At 41.9% G+C, this 20,688-nt stretch overlaps 1 protein-coding gene across 7 annotated transcripts in view; it reads left to right on the forward strand.

Moving 5' to 3' along the window:
- The window catches only part of robo2 (roundabout, axon guidance receptor, homolog 2 (Drosophila)), a 364,990-nt gene that overhangs the window by 271,461 nt on the left and 72,841 nt on the right, over positions 1-20,688 (forward strand). For all 7 annotated transcript variants that reach the window (XM_086080355.1, XM_086080360.1, XM_086080357.1 and 4 more), the window contains 3 exons: positions 13,957-14,114; positions 14,210-14,330; positions 14,859-14,997. In XM_086080355.1, the coding sequence (XP_085936481.1) occupies positions 13,957-14,114; positions 14,210-14,330; positions 14,859-14,997 (418 nt within the window). The remainder of the gene's footprint in view (positions 1-13,956; positions 14,115-14,209; positions 14,331-14,858; positions 14,998-20,688) is intronic.

Genomic DNA, 20,688 nt, shown 5'->3' on the forward strand with positions numbered 1-20,688 from the left:
ATAGGCTGGTTCATTTTAGGGATGGTATCGGTATTGGTTCGATTCAGACTTATGGTACTTAAGACAAAAATTATCTGACGTTAAATCCTCCTCAGCAATAGTTGCTGCTTTTATGCAGAACAATAATAAAAATACTATGACCAAAATTCACAAGTATTAGCAATAACACAAACATATTACAATAAAAATAATAAACAATTGTAGAAAAATACGTAAACATTAAACAAAAACAAAAGAATATAAAAAAGACACTAAAAAAAAATACATATAAAAATAAATACAAAATACCAGACCAAGCAAAAAATAAACAACGTCTGCTCGGGTCAACTCGTGCAGCCCATCATCACCTTTGCACTGTCATGTGATCGTGTCAGCAAGTCGGATAAGAGGCGCTCATCTCCCACCGACAACTTCATTAAAAATGCCGACTGGCACCTTTTTATAAGCTCCCAACAGCTCGCTCGCTCGCTCGCTCGCTCGCCCCTTACTGCCAATCCAATTACGGAGCAAAACAATAAAAAAGGAAAAGACGCAGCGGTGTAAAATATAGGCTGCTGTATAATATACATTTATAGGGGAAAAAAAGAGGCCATTAATGGTCATAAGAAGATTGACTCAGAAGGCTACAGAAAAAGGCTGCGGGGGGGGCATTGGTGCTCAATACAAATGCTTGTGTCAAGTGTGACAGCACTCACCTTGTGGGTGTGCGTGTGCGTGTGCGTGTGCGTGTGCGAAGGTATCCTTTCTGTTAAAGAGCATCCCGAGGATTATCTTTCCCTGTGGAAGGTCGATACCTCAATGTCCTTGGAGTGGCGTTGACATACTGTACACATACATGCACTGTATGGTTGATTTCATATGTCAAATGTTTTTCAGCGAAAATATACAAAATGCAAACGCATTACAACAAGAATATTACGTTAATATTACTATTACAAAATAATACAGAATATGTAGCGAGACAAAAAATGGTAGCAATGGTACAAAAATATTAGCAGAAAAATACACATTAGATAAACTATCAAACAAAAAGGGAATCACAGAAAAGCTCAATTATTTTAAAAACATATAAATGAGAAACACCACTGAGAACATGTTCAAAACATTTGACGATTAATATTTTCAAAAATGCATAACACAAAAATATGAGCTTAATACATCGCAGTCTCCTTGAGCTGCTTTTACCTGTAAAATGAATTCTGAGATTTGTTTTCTCTGTAAACTCTAATTTCACGAGCACAATATTAATCAGAATGACATCTTTTGCTGGCACATGCAACACAAAGATATTTTTCATTTCCAAACTCTTAGGGAAGCATCACTAGATGTCGGACACGCAGTTGGCGTTCGCTACTCTCCATTGCACGCTTCGCACGCCGGTCGTGAAACGCAATCCGAGCTAATGTGGTTTTCATTTCCTCTTCTCCGACCCGCGGGTTCACTTGAGACGTCATAAATATGGAGTTTGGGCTCCGGGTTTGAGCCGACTGTATCCAAGACATCCCACTTCAAAAGGTGCTAGCCAGCGCTAATTCAAAGCGACACCTCTGCCCGGCCGGGTCTGCCGAGACAAATGAACCCGGAGACCAGCGAAATTGCATCGCATTCCCTCCATTGTCACGCCCGATAGCGAGCAACATGCCGACAGGGTGAGAGAGGATCACGTATACGGTGGCGTGAAACTCTCCGTGAGCTAACTTAGCCAACGGAGCTAGCTAACAGGAGTCCTCGGATTTCCTGTTTGCGCCTCATGGTCTCACCATTTGTTAACAGCATGATGCTAGGTTAGCATTTGAACAGAACTGTTAGTGTTTTAGCAAATCAGGTTGCTGTTAGTTTAGTGAAATCCACATTTGTCATGCGTGATCGGGACCAAGCATTAAATCCGTCGAAAAGCTATCGTCTCAAAACGCTTGAATAGCATTTTAAACTCATGCTAAGTCACTTTTGCTAGCCAATTGCTACTTTCCTTTCATCCTGGACATTGGCTCCATATTGCGGCATTTTAATGTACAAAATACGAATCAGTTTCAGCCTCGAGCTAATGATGAGTTCCACAGAAAAACAAAAGCCTTCAGATCCTTTTCGGCGATTTTCTTTCACTTTTTTTAGTTCACTCCTTCAAGTACAACCCATGAGCTTGGCATTGATGCTTCGACAGGAAGGACTCTCAATTATGACCTTCAAATGTAGCCTCCATACAACGCTGTTTCATTTGACTTACTTTGGCCCTCGAGTACAGAAAGTGCAACCCAACAGCTCTGTAAAAATACAACTAAAAAAGTGAAAAGGAAGGCTACATTTGAAGGAGTCTTTGACGGCCACACGTGACCATCAAATGTAGCCACCAAAAGATCCTGTTGCACTTTAGTTCTTCACCCTCAATTACAGGAAGTACAACCCACCAACTACGGAACGGCAGCTCTGCTTCCTCTCCACCAAAAAACGGAAACGGAAGACCACATTTGAAGGAGTTTCAATTGTGACCTTCAGATGTAGCCTCCTTAGAACGCTTTTTGCAATTTCATTTCGCTCCGTTTGCCCTCAAGTACAGGAAGTGCAACCCAACAGCGCCGTAAATATACAAGTGAAAAGGAAGGCTACATTTGAAGGACTCTGCTGCCTTCCCACCAAAAAACGTGAACTTAAGACCACATTTGAAGGACTTTCAATTGTGACCTTCAGATGTCGCCTCCTTAGAACGCTTTTTGCAATTTCATTTCGCTCCGTTTGCCCTCAAGTACAGGAAGTGCAACCCAACAGCGCCGTAAATATACAAGTGAAAAGGAGGCTACATTTGAAGGACTCTGCTGCCTTCCCACCAAAAAGCGTGAACGGAAGACCACAGACTTTGAATTGGGACACGTTTGTCTTGCCTTTTAAATGTAAGCTTCAAAAGATCCTTTTATGTTTTTTGTACTGCTTTCAAATCAATGAAGTACAACTAACCATAACGATGCTCACCACAAAAAAAAAAAAAAACGGGAGAGGAAGGCCGCATTTGAAGGAGCGAGTGAATTGAGTCCCACTTCAAATGTCGTCTCCAGAAGATAAGCACGAGTTTCATTACAGTTTCTTCACCCTCAAATCAAATTACAAATTAACGGACATTGTTTTGTTGGAGTCTTAAGAATTGGGACCCCAACGTCCCAAAACGGCCTTCAAATGTAGCCTCCAAAGCTTTGCATTTTCCTTTCACTCCACTTCCTCTTCCCCCCCCCCCCCCCCCCCACGAAGTGCAGGACACACCAGCTCCGTAACGAAATCCGTGCGGCCTCCCCCGCCAACACTGGCGGGAAATCAATCCCTTCCCCCAACTTCCACTTTGCCCTCCTTCACGTCTTGCTACCCCCTCCTGGCTGTAAAGTGTCCACTCCAGACGTGAGCGCAGCCGTCACGCTTGGCGCCGGGCCTTATCGGAGTGGGCACAAAGTCCCGCCGGGCGCAGCATTGTTCATCGGCATCGGCCAGCTCGGGATTCGGCACACTTGGAGGCTTGTGCCAAGCCCAAACCCGCGAACCAAATCACCCGCCCCCCCCCTCTGGAAAAAACCACACTCTCAGAAGCGTCAACAAGAAATGATGATGATGATTTTTTTTTGGGGGGCGAGGGGATGTTTGTTTAACGATAGCGATGAAGCTATGACGCGTCATTATTTATTATGCAAATGAGGACCATTTGCGACTCGATTAAGTGATTAGAAAAGCTGTCGCTCGCCGTCTGCCTTTGTTTCCCGTCTTTTTCTTTGCTTTTCAGCACATTACGGTAATGAAGCCATTACTTCTTCAAGTGAATGCTAATGAGTTTTTAGCTAACATTCTAATGAGCTATACATTACCGCAACGCAGGAATTAAGCTGCAGTGCTGCCGTCGTTGGGGGCCTGCAAAGGGGAAAGGTCCATTAAGAGTTAATTATATTGTTTCTCAGGAGCCACATTAGATTTATTTTTTATTTTTTTTACGGAATTGAACACTGCCATTACCACTAACGTTATGAGCACTGATGTCAAAAGTTTTTTGGTCAAACTTTTTCCACCAAGCACTATCTAGAAAAAATAGGGGTGTCAAGATTAGTGCGTTAACTCCGAGTTAATTTATAGTTCCATCACAGCATACAGCCATTGATGATGATTCACAGCGCGAGATTCTTCGACAAGAGCCTCGTCAGTCGTCTTTCCGGGATCTGTCTCTGACTCCGCCCACCATGTGTGGGGAATTTCCCATCTGTTATCTCCAGAACACTCACCCTGGACCTTAAGCGTTGCTTTAAAATGGTTGAACATCTTCCAGCGGGCGCCTTCCTCCGCCTCAATAGGTGGTCACCTCAAACGGGGATCTCATGACTGTAAGGCTGTTTAATAAATAATTAAATTAATAAACTAGGGGTGTCAAAATGAGTGCGCTAGTTTTGAGTTCATTTCAAGTTCCATTAACGCCACTCATTTTTTTTTGAATGCGCGATTAATGAGCGGCCCTTACTTGGAAAGCCTTTACTGGAGGAATTCCAGTCGCAACGCAGCACACGCGTCCACGTCAACATTTTGCAGTAATAAATTGTATGATAATGCATATATTTGTGGAGACTAAGGTCAAGTTGTATTTTATAATTTTAAAAATGTGCAGGAGTTACTTTATGTTAAAGATTAGATGGCTCTAAATATGAAAAGAAAAATGGACTGAGTTGTCACCAATGTCTTATAAATGCAACTATGCCATCTAGTGGCAGAAAAATGACAACACAAATCAATATTACACTCATTTTTTTACAGTACTGTCTATCTTTTTAATTTTTAACCGAATTTGATGAATTATGAAATTACTGTATCAATGACTAAAAGATGCAGCCATATTTCTTTTGTTTAACATTTTTGTTTACTTTGGTGCCGAATGGTCGCATTAAGGTTTAGTTCAGCTTTTATTGGTTGCTATGTCCGTTTATGTCAATCATTTGTGATGTGACGTTCGAGGGGTTCTCGTTACATGAGGGTTATTCCGAGACACGTTCCTAGCTAAAGTCGGCTAATAAACATGTTGGCTAACACGCACTTGTCCTAATAATTGCGTATTTACACACATTTCGACTATAATTTAAACTTTTAGTGCTATTGGGAAATGAAAATAGAGACCTCAAGAAGGCTATTTTTGGAGAAATCTCAAGATCGACATTATGGACCTAATGCTCTATTTTGATGATGATGTCTGTATAAGAAAAACACACACACACAAAAAAACCTGACATGTTGGACTAAAAATACCACAGTGAGCTCACTTTCTGCCAAGAAGTCATGTGGGCTTTAGCACTGCCGACCCCTCCCCTCCAGTGGAGGATGATGACCACACCAGATGGACAGTACCATTTGGACTCAATGGACCATCCAATAGGGACTGCAAGGGTTTAAAAAAAATATATATATATATATTGTTTTAGTTGTATCCACATCTGGATAAGCCACTATGGTGGCTCATCATTCTACATCAGGATAGTTACTGGTCATCAACAACCTTTTTTGGGTGTGGGGGAGGGCGACTCTTCCAATGGCGTGTTGTTTCTTTAGGAACGCTACGAGGCTTAACTTGCTTTTCACATGGCTTGGCAGACAGCCAGCCGCCATTCGACGTCACTGCGCACTGAATGCGTTGCGACATCATTCTTTTTGATCTTTGCAATGTCTTTTTAGTAGATATTGAGATGCAAATGTTGTTTACCTTATTTACAATATATTTTGATGAAATGAAGTAAGTGCATTTTTTTTAAGTGGAGTGTACAGACTCGGGTGATATATGATTGCCGAGCTTTTTGTTAAAATGTGGGCGGAGCCGAGTGCGATGATTTCCTGAAGGATTTTAATCGGAAAAAGCATGTGAGGACTTATTTATTGCCGCATGCGGCTTTATTTGTCTTTATTGTCTAAATGGACAGACTGTGTTCTTTGCATTTCTCGCCATCCGTGCAAACAGAACCTCTCGAGCCCTCCGCCGCCTCTTCGCTTTGACCTTGAGCGAGCCTGCTCTCATCACGCTGCTGTGTTGTGTCTATTGTCTTGCCTCTTTTCCATCAAAGCGAATATTCTCCTCCATCTTCCCTCCGAGGCGTACATAAAAAGATGCACATTTCATAGCATCATATCGTCGCCTTCTGAATTTCTCCCTCGCACCGCCGTATCACTGTCAGCCGCGCGCTTCATCTTTTTACCGCATTTGCGGCATCTCATCGCAAAAAAAAAGTGACAGTGTTATTTACAATCCCCCGGGCTGCGATGGAGGAGGATGGCGTTGGGAGACGCTATCGGGGTGCTCGCCGGGCCGCCGTTCATTGAGACCGTCCACGCGGCGGCTTCATCTGCAGTCGGAGTGATGACTGGAAACGATCGGGCTTGTGTGGCTGATGGTGTGAGATGCAACGTTTCAGTCGCAGTGGCACATTCGGGCTGGGGGGAAAAAAATATCTTCCGGGGTTGTTCATACAGAAAAATGCTATTTTAACATTATTTGACTTAAATATATGTGACCGGCTATGGCAAAATCGTCCAGATGTCGGAAAGTCCCGTAATTTGGCAAAATAGAGCATTAGGTCCAAAATGTCGATTTTGAGATTTCTCCAAAAATAGCCTCCTTGAGGTCTCTATTTTTGTTTCCCAATAGCACTAAAAGTTTAAATTATAGTAGAAATGTGTGTAAATACGCAATTATTAGGACAAGTGCGTGCTAGCCAACATGTTTATTAGCCGACTTTAGCTAGGAACGTGTCTCGGAATAACCCTCATGTAACGAGAACCCCTCGAACGTCACATCACAAATGATTGACATAAACGGACATAGCAACCAATAAAAGCTGAAATCAACCATAATGCGACCATTCGGCACCAAAGTAAACAAAAATGTTAAACAAAAGAAATATGGCTGCATCTTTTAGTCATTGATACAGTAATTTCATAATTCATCAAATTCGGTTAAAAATTAAAAAGATAGACTGTACTGTAAAAAAAGTGTAATATTGATTTGTGTTGAGGTCATTTTTCTGCCACTAGATGGCATAGTTGCATTTATAAGACATTGGTGACAACTCAGTCCATTTTTCTTTTCATATTTAGAGCCATCTAATCTTTAACATGAAGTAACTTGTGAAATCCTGCACATTTTTAAAATTGTAAAATACAACTTGACCTTAGTCTCCACAAATATATGCATTATTATACAATTTATTACTGCAAAATGTTGACGTGGACGCGTGTGCTGCGTTGCAACTGGAATTCCTCCAGTAAAGGCTTTCCAAGTAAGGGCCGCTCATTAATCGCGCATTAAAAAAAAAAAGAGTGCCGTTAATGGAACTTGAAATGAACTCAAAACTAGCGCACTCATTTTGACACCCCTAGTTTATTTATTTAATTATTTATTTTTGGGCGTGACAGCAATCTGCTCACTTGAAAAAAAGAGGAAAAAATGTGTTAATGACGCGTTTCTCAGTTGGCCGTTTGGTTCCAGCTGTTGCCCCCTAGCGTGCTTTAACCTGCTGCTCGCCGTCGTGCTGCGGGGGGGCATGCGGCTGGCTGGGGTGCAAAGGTCATCGAGGATAGGGGAAAACAGATTGAGCCCGTCCCCTCGACGGAGCGCGGCGCGACTGCCTTCAGCATGGAGACGGGTGCAAATAGCGACAACGCGCACGCTGCTGTGTTTTGTCTGGTGACATATTATACAAGCGCTCGCCTCTCCGGGCCGAATTGAAAACATTGTAATGGCGCTCTTTTGTGAGAACGCCGCTTCAATGAAATTATATCATAGCTCCGAGCTACCTCTTTACAGCGAGCCCAGATATCGCGTGTGTGTGTGTGATTTTCCAATCAGAGCGTTCCGGTTGGTGCCGGAGTGCGGAGTATGTCCCCCGGGCTTCTAATCTGCCTCTCTTGTTTCTTCGCCTCCTGACCCGGCAAGAGTATCTCGAAAAGCACGCAAGGTCTTTTGTGCGGGAAAAAAGGAAAAAGCAATGAAAATGCGCACATGTTGCGTTGTTATGGAAAATAGAAATGCAGTTTGGTCACCAGTCAACAAAAATAAATTAATTAAATAAATCACACTTACATTTACACCTATGGTCAATTTAGAGGTAATTAACCTCACAGGTATGTTTCTTCAATGTGACTTCCTGTTCAAATTTAGGCATTTTGTGGGTCAGGGGTCGCCAACGTGAGCCTGGTCTAAAAATAGCATCTATTATTTTTCAAGTTGTTGCACTTTTTTAAAAACACAATTGTATTATTGTAAATTTAAAAAAATATATATCATCATAATAATAAAAAAAATTTAAAAAATGATTCATATGTCATTATTGTAGTGTGTGACCAAACTATAGCGTTTATGGAGGCAAGCTAGCAGGCGCTATGATGACGATGAGATGATTTACCACTCGGGATGTTCTAAACCACTTTTTACAAGTATTTATTCTTTGCGTATTTTTGACATATAAAATGTCATTTACGACAATCGCAAAACATAGTTAACAAAACTTTCTTTCTGGGGCAGTTGATGATTCGCCGATGTGTCAAGCTGCCACAGTAGAGCGCCAACTACTGCCGAGGAGGACATACTGGATGTCAGATTTTCTTTGTCTTATGTAGGACTGCTCGATTATGAGGAAAATATTCATCACAATTAATTTGGTAATAATTAAAATCACAATTAGTACAATCATTTGTTTTTTGGTACAAAACAAGAAAATGTTTAAACATGCAAAAAAAATTAATTAAGACAAATACATTTCTTTGAAAGTTCCTTTTGGACCAAACAAGATTTATTAAATTAGTCATTTTAAATCAAATAAAAAAGAGGTGCAAATATATAAATTTAAACAACTCAAAATTAGGATGAATATTTTTGTATTTGTGTTTACGATTATGCCAATTTTGTAATTGTGGAGTGTATCATCTGAAATTGTAATTGAATTTCCATTAATTGCACAGCCCTCTCGTCTTAAGCGTCGGTGGCTGGTATCGACGTCCCGCGCGTGTGCCCAATACCTAAAAAAATAATGCAGATATTGGCCTGATGCCAACACCTGGCATCGGTACTCGTCGCCCGTCCCTATTGAGCACCGAATCACAGAAGCAAATGTGTTCATTGAGGAGCGTGTATGTAACTGGTATCCCTTCACATTCATCAGTACCCACGAAAAGTAGCTCTCTCCGTTCCAAAAAGGTTGGTGACCCCTGCTGTGAATTGTTGAGGCTTTGTCAAGTCCACCCAATATCACGTTGGTTGGGGTTGAAAAATGTTGGGAGTGTTGGCGGGTGTGAACGTGAAGGTGCCCTCCGTGAAGCCCGCTGTTCGGTGCTCTCCCCTGAGGGTGGACGTGCGTCTGTCCTGCCGGCACTTATCTTGGTATGCGGGCTGCAAAGATGCCTCAGTCAAGGCTGCCCACTCATCTTACTGACAAGCGATGTCATAGCCGCCACATGAGTAATGTGAGCTGGGCACAGCGGAGCGGAATCTCGCACCTCAAACCCTCGTTCTTGCCTTGGCACGTGCTACCCGCTTTGGATGAAGTGTTGGACACACCTTGGAATCCATTCATTACATTGATCAATCAATCTGGGGTGCGCTTGGAGGCCTTATGGTTAACTGCACCAACATTTTTACCCCCAAAAAATAGGTCAGGGTTTTAGATTGGTGTTTCAAGTTGGGAGTTTTGGCTTTGAACGTTTTTAAGGGTTACGGATTCAAATAACGGACGGTTAAGGTTGCAAGCTAGTTTTCAAGATATGGTTAGGGTTTAAAGCCAGGGCTACGGTTTCAAGTTTGGGTTTAACTAAGCCAATATTGGATTTTCAAATGTATTAAAATTGTTTGAAGCCTGGGTTAGGATTTGAAATTTGAGTTTTAGGTTAGAATTTCAAGCCAGGCTTAGGTTTTAAAGTGTGTGTTTCGGACCAGGTAGGGTTTAAAGCCTGGGTTAGGATTTGAAAATGGGGTTTTACACTAGGGTGTCAAGTCAGGGTTAAGGTTTGATGTTTCAATTTGAAGCCTGGATTAGGGTTTCAAACAAGCATTTGAGTTTCACAGTTAGTGTTTCAAATGAGGGTTGAGTTTCAAACAAGGTTGTGGCTGCAAATTGAGGTTTTATTAGGGTTCAGGTTTCAATTAACAATCTGAACTCAGAGTTAGGGCTGATGTTCACATTGTTTTTACATGAATTGTACTTCCTGTGCGGCACGGTGGCTGACTGGTTAGCACGTCCGCCTCCCGGTGCAAAGGTTGTGAGATCAAGTCCGGTCTTCGGCCTTCCTGGGTGGAGTTTGCATGTTCTCCCCGTGCCTGCGTGGGTTTTCTCCGGGTACTCCGGTTTCCTCCCACATTCCAAAAACATGCATGGCAGGTGAATTGGACACTCCAAATTGTCCATAGGTGCGATTGTGAGTATGGTTGTTCGTCTCTGTGTGCCCTGCGATTGGCTGGCAACCAGTTCAGGGTGTACCCCGCCTACTGCCCGAAGCCAGCTGGGATAGGCTCCAGCAACCCCCGCGACCCTTGTGAGGACAAGCGGTACAGAAAATGGATGGATGGATGTACTTCCTGTCATTTTTGATATCCTTGTGTTGCAATACTTACAATTTTTCCCTCAATATTTTTGTATTTATTTATCATTTTTTAATGATGTCAAAATGTCTTCCAGTAAGTAAGACATGCGTGGGAGTTGACTTTGGACAATTTTGGCAGGGACCCTCTTTGGCCCCGTTCACCCACAACCCTTCGGGCATCTCCGCAGTGGCTCCAGTTGAAGGTGAAGTTGGCGAGCCGCAATCTTCAAAGCGGCCCACTCCTCTCATACTTGCCCCTGAAAATCAAGAAAAACACCAGGAGAGATTGCAACTTTACAGATGCGGCTCCCGTTTAGCCTGCAGCCCGATGGGCCGATAACGCTTGCCAACGTAGAACAACCAAATGCAGTAGATAAATATTAATAAGCCAGAAGTTTTGGGCGAGTGTGTGTGTGTGTGTGTGGGGGGGGGGGGGGGGGGGGGGCTCTCCTGGAACTCGACAGGAGGCGAAGTGTTGTTGAAATTTTTTCATAAAGGAAGCGTTTGAGGGGGGGGGGGGGGGGTACAGAAAGCGAGCGGGAGCAAGAGTTCACTTTCCCGACTTCAAATACGCGCTCGCTTATCAGCCAGTTGACTTTGTTCTTCCGAAACAAAAGCGGGAGGAAAATGCCAAGCGGCAACGTGCAGACATGAAATGCGCCCCTGCAGGTGGGCACTCGCAACGCAGCAAGTCCTGAAGACTTTGCACTCTTTTCATTTGTTCGGAATGCGTCCGCACCCGGGTCAGGATTTCCAAATAGGCGTTCAAGAAAAATGTGGCTTCGAGTTAGGAATTCAGCTCAGACGTGGAGTTTCAAATCAAGCGAGAAATTTCCGTTAAATTCTTAAAACAAGGGTTAAGGTTTCAGATTAGGGTTTCAAAACGGGGTTATGCTTTCATATTAGAATGTGAAGACAAGGTTGAGGTTTCAATTTTGGGTTTCGAGCCTGAATTTAGGTTTTCAAAATAGTCCCTTGAAATAGGGTTTTAAGGCCGGGTTGTCATTTAAATTATGATTTGAAGCAAAGATTGGGTTAGGGTTTCAAATTAGAGTTAGAGCTAAAAATGTTGGTTCCAAGTCAGGCTTAGTTTATGGTTCAAAACAAGGGTAAGGGATTAGGGTTTATGGTTTCAAATTAGGTTTTGATGCAAGTTTAAGATTTCACATTTGGGTTTAAATCATGTGGTGGGTTTAGATCTTCAAACTAGCCCCTCAAATTAGGCTTTCAAGACTGGGTTAGTCTTTTAAATGACACTTTAAAGCAAAAATTGGGGTTGCAAATTAGGGTTCGAAGCCAACGTAAAATTTTCCAGTTAGGGTTTGGAGTGTGGCTATAGGGTTTCAAGTTGGGCTTTCAAGGTTGGGTTATGCTTTCAAATGAGAGTTTGAAGCAAAGATTAGGGGTCCCAATTCAGGTTCAAAGCCTGTGTTTTCAGATTCATCAGATGTTGGTTTTATTGCAAAAGGTGAGTTTGGTCGGGTGCAGATTGGATCAAATTAGCGTTGAATCATCCCCTTAATGTATTGTTTGTGACTCGACTCCCTCGGGTGCCATCAGGACTGAATGGAGGGGAACAATCAAAGGCAAACAACATATTGTGTGTGTGTGGGGGGGGGGGGGGGGTGATGGTTGGGGAGGGAGTCAGCTAATTACCTCCCAAATCCTGCACAGGAGGCATGGAAGCGCACACGCCTGTTACCTTGCGTGTGTCTTGTGTGGAGTGCCCCCATTTGCATTCACATCACACACAAGTGCGGGATAATTGGCTTGAAAGCCCCGCTGGAAATAAATGCGAGGGGCCGAGCTCCATCGAGAGGCTAAGAAGGGCGCGGCGACCAGTTATCCCCTCTTATAATCCCGCCCACAACCACACCAGGACCTGCGGGCCGACCCTTCATCCAGCGTCTTCAAACATCCTCCAACAGTGGGGAATTCCCAAAGTGTCATTCCCGGGATTAGAGGCAAGGGGAGGGGGGGGGGGACCCCCCCCAAAGTGGGACTATGGATTCCTTCACTCTTCATCTAATCCTGGGTTAGCATTTCAAATTAGAGATTCAAACAAGGGTTAAGGTTTCAACGTAGGATTTGGAGCTAAAGTTAAGGTTAAGCAAGAACTGGGGTTCAAATGAGGGTTTCAAGGTTTTAAGACCCTTCCATACATTACTTCATATTTGACCCCTGCCGTTTGGCTTGAAAACATTTTCATCTGAGGGTCTCGTTTCCTGCGATTCATTTGCATTTGTGTGTGTGTTTGTGTAAGTGTGCGTGTGTGTGTGTGTGTGTGTGAGAGACGGCCATGTTTGATGATGAAAATCATGGAAGGGATGAAAGGCCGACATGAGGGTGATTAGACACAAGCCGTCTTTTGTGCGTCAGACCGACCAACTGTGTCGACGTTGTTGTTGTCGTTTTTTTTGCGCAAGTCTTCAGGGGTCTTTATTTGTGTGCGAGCCCCTCGTTAGCCCTCACATGTGATTGACACGGCAGCTTCAGGGCTTTCCGTCTGTGTTTGTTGTGCGCCCTGCGCCGGGACGCCCGTTATCTCCAATTAGCTTTCCCGTAGCTCGCTTCGAACTTGGAAAGGGGTTCCACGATTCATCAGATCTTGGATGAACAGTTTGGAATCAATTCATAAAGTTTGTTCCATTAGCGAGAAGAGAGAGAAGAAATGCTCATTTAGACTCTAAAAATTGTTGGGTCAAATATAACCCAATTTGGGTCCCAATGGGACCTACCCACTTTTTGGGTCAATTTGACCCAACATTCTGGGTTGTTTTAACCCAAATTATTTGGATCAAAAAGTGAGAGACCTGCTACTTGGGTCAATTTGACCCAACTTTCTGTGAGTATGACAACCCAGAAAGTTGGGTCAAAGTGACCCTTGTGTAACAGGTCAGTCCTTTTATGACCCAAATTGAGTTATTGTTGTTTTGACCCAACCAACCCAAAAATTGGGTCAAATGAACCCAGGTAGTGTACAGGTCCTTTTTTGACCCAACTTGGGTTGTTGTTGTTTCAACCCAAACAACTCAGAAAGTTGGATCAGACTGGCCCAAGTGTAGCGGGTTGGCCCCTTTTGGACCCAAATTGGGTCATTTTTTTTAACCTGTTTTTAGGGTGGCCATGAGGAATTTGTCTTGTTTTGTTTTGTCTGGTTTCAAATTGAAAAGTTACTGCTGGCTTTTTGCAACGCTGTGGGTTAAGGCTTTCAAATTAAGGTTTCAAGTCAGGGTTAAGGTCCCATCAAGTCAGAGTTAGGGTTTTAAATAGAGATGGACTAATATGTTGTTTATTTCAGGGCCAATAATATACCAACTATAAGTAGTCAAGGAGGCCAATCGTCCACACAACTAAACATTCTTTTTACCCATTCTCCCTTTTTAGTGCTGCGTGACGACTTCCGGCAAAACCCGACCGACGTGGTGGTGGCGGCGGGAGAGCCGGCCATCCTAGAGTGCGTTCCTCCCCGAGGTCACCCCGAACCCACCATCTACTGGAAGAAGGACAAAGTGCGCATCGAGGACAAGGACGACAGGGTTACGGTGAGAAACCCCAAAGACCAACACAGGAAATCAACGGAAACGTCTGACAGCTAATAACATTAAAACAAATGATCTTTTGTTTTGTTTGTTTTTAGATCCGTGGAGGGAAGCTGATGATCTCCAACACAAAGAAAAGCGACGCCGGCATGTACATTTGTGTGGGAACAAACATGGTGGGAGAACGGGACAGTGAGACGGCACAAGTTACCGTGTTTGGTAAGTTTGATTTCCGCCCGTCGATCTCGCCACAAAATCAATAATTGTTAACATCGAACCCCCTTGTGTGTTGCGGGTCAAATTGAACCATTTATGTTTGTTAAACATAGTTTATTTGGTACGAAACTTCTGCTTGGCCAAATTGTAATCATAATATAGTCGCTGCTATGTGAAAAACACGTATGTCCATTTTTGTCTTTTTTTTTTTAATTTTTATGATTTTGGGATGAAACTGAATGCAGACATCTCAAAAACATAAACATGTAAAAAAAATTATTTATTTTTTTTAAGGAAAAAAAAGATAAAATTGCTGGCCGGGTTATTTTCTTCCTTCAACATGTGACGGGTCATATTGACCCGTGAACATTTTTGGTGCAACAGAGACACAAACATGACAGGAGGGTTAATATCCATAATTAGATATTGTAAGTAAGGTCAACTGTAAAAACCTCCTCTTCATTTTGAACTCAATCAATGTGTCCTTTTAAAACGGAAAACACTTCCGTTAATGTGATTCTCCATTTGCAGAGCGACCGATCTTCCTCCGGCGACCCATCAACCAGGTGGTGCTGGAGGACGAGATGGTAGAGTTCCGCTGCCAGGTGACGGGAGACCCGCAGCCCAACGTCCGCTGGAGGAAGGATGACGTTGACGTTCCTCGCGGGAGGTAAGACAAGCGGACAGCAAACCAAACAACATCTTACATGACAAGGAATCATTGAAATGATCATCATCATCATCTCGGTCTCTCCTTTGGTCTCTTGAGGCCTCCCTGATTTTATGTTTTTTGGATTTGTTGGGGTCTGGATGTTTCTTGGGCTGGGGAGGAGTTCTGGTGGGGCGTGTCTGGTCGGTGCTGGATTTCACCTTCCTTGGTTTTCTTTGGTCCCCTCGGGTCTCCTGGTGTTCGGTTTAGGTGAACGGTATGAGATTTTTTCTAATAGGTTTTCTGGTGAGCTAACAAATACACGCACGCACGCACGCACGCACATACACATACTCACCCACACACAAAAAATAAAAATAAAAAATGTATATATATATATATATATTAAAAAAAAAAAAAAGAAAGAAAAAAGAGCAATGATGATGACATTTCCGAATGAACAATACTGAGCTCTTAAAAAAAAATAAAAAAAAATAAATAAAAAAAATGATCATCAAAAAGTCTTGCCGTGCTCCGCCCACATTAGATGGCGCAGGCAAAGAACTTGGCACTTAAAACGACTTTCAGGTTCAATATTTGGCATGGAGTCTTCAGACTTTTCTGTGTTTCCTGTTATGATGTCCACCAAATGTGGATCAAAAAAATGTTGAAGACGTCCTCATGACAACTCCGTCCCTGCAACGAGCAGCGCCATTGCCTCACATGGCGATGACATCACCCTCAAGGCTAAAGCGTGGGCGGTGTGTTTGCATCTGATAAGGTTTTTCATTTTTTTGGGTTCACTGGCCGCCGGGGCTTTTCTTTTTTTGTGCACCGCGCCAAAGGAAACACGCAAGAAAGAAATGTTTGACACCGCTTGTTGAAAGGCAGCTGACGAGTACGTACGCAGAGTATGAAAAGGAAACATGAAACAATCATCGCAGTCGACTGCATTAGAATGAAACCTCCAAGGTTGGACATGATCTCGTAGGAGAGTTCAAAAGACGCTCTTCTATCTCTCTCTCTCTCTCTCTCTCTGTGTCTTTGTGTTGAAAATAGAAAATGGTCAAAATACCCCCAAAAAAGACAAAGTTCTAGTGTTTATTTAGTCTCCTAATTATGACAATTTTCCGTTGGAAGGGAATAGTTGCTTCTTTGTTTGCACTTTTACTGGGAAATGTGTCTTAATTTATTATTTATTTATATTATTTATTATTATTAATATTATTATTAATATTTATGACACATTTTCAGTTACACAATAGCATTCTTAACTGTCATACAACGGTTAAAATAAGTTGACTGATGTTCAAAATGTTAATAAATAAATGTATACTTACATAAATGCATACATTCATACATACATAATTATGCCTTTTTGTGAAAATGTTTTCAATTATTGATTATGAACAAAAAATAATAAGCATGTGAGGTTGTTTTACTTTATACATTTTTTTATTAATTGTATTTATTTATATTTTATTAATATGAATTTTGAATAATATCATGTAGTAAAATGTCTAAATAAATTACTGTTACATATCTCAATAAGTGGGATTTTTTTTTGAAAATGTTCAAACCGGCAACGATCAATCTCTCTCTCTCTCTCTCTCTCTCTCTCTCTCTCTCTCTCTTTCTCTCTTTCTGCTGACAATGTGAATTTGTCCTTCAAAAAATCATCAAAATACCCACACACAAAAAGTTCTAGTGTTTACTAATTATGCAAATGTTCCCCTGTAAGGGAATCATTTGGTCTTTGGTTGCGCTTTTACAAATGCGACGCTGTCATTCCCGTGAATAATAAAAACGAATGGAAACGACACACTCCTTTGCCACTGGAATCTTTGCGAAGGAGGCAAGCTGGAGCCTCAGCTGAGCAAACAAACGCTTTCATATTCTCCGCGGCTGCGAGACAAACAGGCTGGCACGTCCCGCACGCCAGGATGCCATCGTCTCCATTTTTTTGGTCATTATTTTTGGGGGTAATATGATCCAAATGCAACGTGCCAGTCTTTGCAATCTAATGAGAAGCCCACGGAGGATTGCCGGCGCGCGCGCACGCACGCACGCATGCAGAAACAATTAAAACGGCAATCTGGCACACGTCAGGGAAAAGATCCATAAACGGCAAATGAAGTTGTCAAGTCATAACAGATGCTTTATTGTAACGGGCGGCCGATCTTATACCGTATATTCCTCAACATGTCTCATTACACGGACGCAAAGGACTATTATGGGATGGCGGAGAACACAAAGGGGGGAAAAACATCACACATGTAATATCTGTAATATGTAATTGTGGACATTATGTGGTCATTTTAGGGATTTCTTCTTTTGTTTTTGGACATTTTTTTATTTTATGTTTTTTATTAATTTTTTGGGCAATTCCATCCGAAGACATTTAATGGTAATTTTTGGGATATCTTGGACATTTTATGGTTACTTTTTTTTTTTTTTACTTTGACATTTTTTGCAATTTTATAGTAAATTTCTGCTTGTCCCCTTTTTTGGGGGACGTTTGATGGGAACTTTTTGGAAATTTTTAGGTAATTAAAAAAAACTACCTTTTGTCTCTCTTTTTCTGACTTACCATTTTTTAAATATTTGAGTATTAATTTTTTAACTGAATCATTAATTCATTTAATAATTATTTCATCTAAAAATATGTTTAAAAAAAAAAAGATATATGTATATTTAAATTTCTACATTTTTTATTTTATTCTCTTTTTTTAGATCCACAGGGAGCCACGTTAAAAGTGGCTCAATTGTGTGAGATAGGACCGCCCCTCAAAACAGGCTAAGTTCCAGAAGGCCATTTATCAAAGAGGTCAAACGTGGGCTATAATTTGTGACTTGCTCGTTAAGAACTGTTTGACATCGTGAAGACGATGAAATGGTTTGCCTCTTTTGAAGGCTGATTCTGTAAACGCGAGTTTGCATTTAAAGACTCCAATAAAGTTTTCATCTCAGGACACGTCCAGCAGAAAAGTGCTTCTCTTGTCTTGGCACTTGCTTACATTCCCAGAACTCCGGCAATGATGTGTTGGATGATTGTATACTTTGTGTGTGTGTGTGCGCGCGCGCGTGTTTGTGTGTGCAGCGACGGTGGAAAATAAAAGGGAACTTGGCTGCGCTCTGCAACGGCATTCCTGCTGTAATCGAAAACAGAGTTGTTGGCCAATAAAGAGCTACTGTTCCCTTGTTGTGTCTGCTGCCACGAGGCCTCAACGAGCTCGCAGCGATTCTGATTCCAATTTGGAAGATGATGACAACATTTGACTTTGATCTTTGGAGGCAAAACCAAGAAGGAAAAAAATCAAGCACGAATGAGCATGTCATGTAAAACCTTGACTTCAATTTAGTGGCTAAATAAAAGCACAAAACAAAGCTTGTTATTCCACAAACATGCGCTGACAGTGCTTTATTTTGATGCATTTTTGGACTGAAGGTTAGGATTATGAATAATATTTTTATTATGGGTGTCAAAATGTGTGAGTTAATTTTGAGTTAATTAAAAAAAATTACGCGCGTTTAATGACCTAGCCTTATTTGGAAAGCCTGTACTGGGGGAATTCCAGTTGCAACACAGCAGACACGTCCATGTCAAAAGTTAGCAGTAATAAATGTAATAATAATGTATATATTTGTGGAGACTGGGGTCAAGTTGTATTTTACAATTTTAAAAGTGTGCAGAAGTTCACAAGTTACTACATGTTAAGGTTTAGAAAGAAAAATGCACTGAGCTGTCACCAATGTCTTACAAATGCAATGATGCCATCTAGTGGCAGGGAAAATGACCTCAACACAAATCAATATCACACTTAACAGTACGTCATTTTAATTGTAACTCAATTTTATGAATTATTATGGAATTACTGTATCAATGATTAAAATTAGTTTAACATTTGTTCCACTTTTACGTTAACAAGAGTATGAAAATTTAAAAATATATATATATTGCACATTTTATTGTACATTTAGAACAGATATCAAATTTGTGATTAATCTATTGAAGTCATGCGATTCACATCAGCTCCTTCCCAGCGCCTGACAGTTAGCTCGTCCCGTAAGGTTTTTTGCAATACGTCACTCCTCTGCCCTTCACAATACATCCACTGTACATTTCCCTCCAGAACAGAGCATTCAGTCATGCCTCAGTCAAATAATCATTATGGCTTCTTAAGTACCTGTGCCGAGAGGTGGAACTGGCATCTCAGCGGCCAGGAATGCGCTCCCAATAAAGCGGCCTTTGAACGCTCGCTTGAAAAATGTCATGAAAAAAAAAAAATCTGAGGGTTGACGGCGCCGATTGAGCTGCGGGATCGTGCCGTACTGCACCGTACTGTATATACGACCGCACGTATGGCTTTTCCAGCTCTGCGGGAAATGGGCCGTGGTGACGATGTTCCAAAAAGCATTGCCGCAAAACCGCGCTTTCGTGCCAGATGTAATTGTCCAAAGAATCACCGGCGGTAAACGACTTCACTTCCCCGCGCTGGGCGCGCGCGCACACACACACGGTAGGCCTTTAAAAGAATGCCGTCCATCACTGTTTTATGACTGCGTGTAATGAAATCCCACCCCGTCGGACAAAAGCAACAATGAACAATCGAAGTTGCTCTCTTGTGCTGCGTAACTTATGAAAGCAAACACGGATTATTGACTTTCATGGCATCGTAAAAAAACACAAATAAAGCCTTTTTTGTGTGAGAAATGGTGAAAAAAATGAACACTTGTTTCCATCACACAATATAGTTCGGGTCGGTACAGTAGACATTGTTGGTGGGTTTTCATCGTAAAGGGTCTGAAATTGAGTTTGTGTGTGTGAGCAATAGCCTGAAAATAAACGCCCTGAAGATGTTTCCACAAAGCAGTAAAGAGGTCCAAAATATCCCATTTGCAGTATAGTCGTTCACTTTGGTACACTCGCAGAATTGGCTGATTGGTGCATGTTAGAAGATTCAGTTGGTATATCATTTGAGGTGTTATTTAGTACCGTAGAGTTGACCGGTCGGCAGAATTGTTCTGCTTTTGTGGAAATATCCCGAGTCCCAAGCTTTGTTTTTTCCACCAATGTTTGGTAGACACATTTTTTTCTATGTCCAGTGCTTTTTCCAAGGATCCCAAAATATCCAACGGGGACGGTCCCGATGTTCTGCACCGCCTCGTTGGGGCCGTGTCCGCAGTTGCACGTTTGTATACGTACAACGAGTTAACAACCTGGAAAAAGTCTGATGTCACATTTCCACTCAAATGTTTATCCCACTGAGGGATGAACGTTTACGACACCAGCTTGATTTCACGTCAGGGTTCGTTCAAGGTTGCAGAATTTCCTAAACGTTTTCAAAACAGTCGTAACAGTTTCCTAAATGGTCTTCCTTGTCACAGGAAAATTTCCATGTGACACATTATGACTGACGTCAAATTTCCATGTGACGAGAAAGACCATTAAGACTATTTGGGAAACTAGTCAGACCTTTTGAGAATGTTTAAGAATTACCACGACTTAACAGTAAATTAACCCTAATGTGAAATCAACATTTTTTAGCATCGCAAAAATATTAGCTTAGTTGGCCCAGTCAACTTTTTGTGGGAATGCTTCACTTATGTTTCTAACCTTTATTATTTCAGTCACGTATTATTTTTTTGTACTTTTTTTGCCGTGAAATAACTCCCACATAATACATCCGATTTACACCGGCCACATTTTCA

The sequence above is a fragment of the Leptonotus elevatus genome, chromosome 7 (assembly GCF_054856555.1).
Source record: "Leptonotus elevatus isolate MCC_2025b chromosome 7, RoL_Lele_1.0, whole genome shotgun sequence".
Classification (NCBI taxonomy): domain Eukaryota; kingdom Metazoa; phylum Chordata; class Actinopteri; order Syngnathiformes; family Syngnathidae; genus Leptonotus; species Leptonotus elevatus.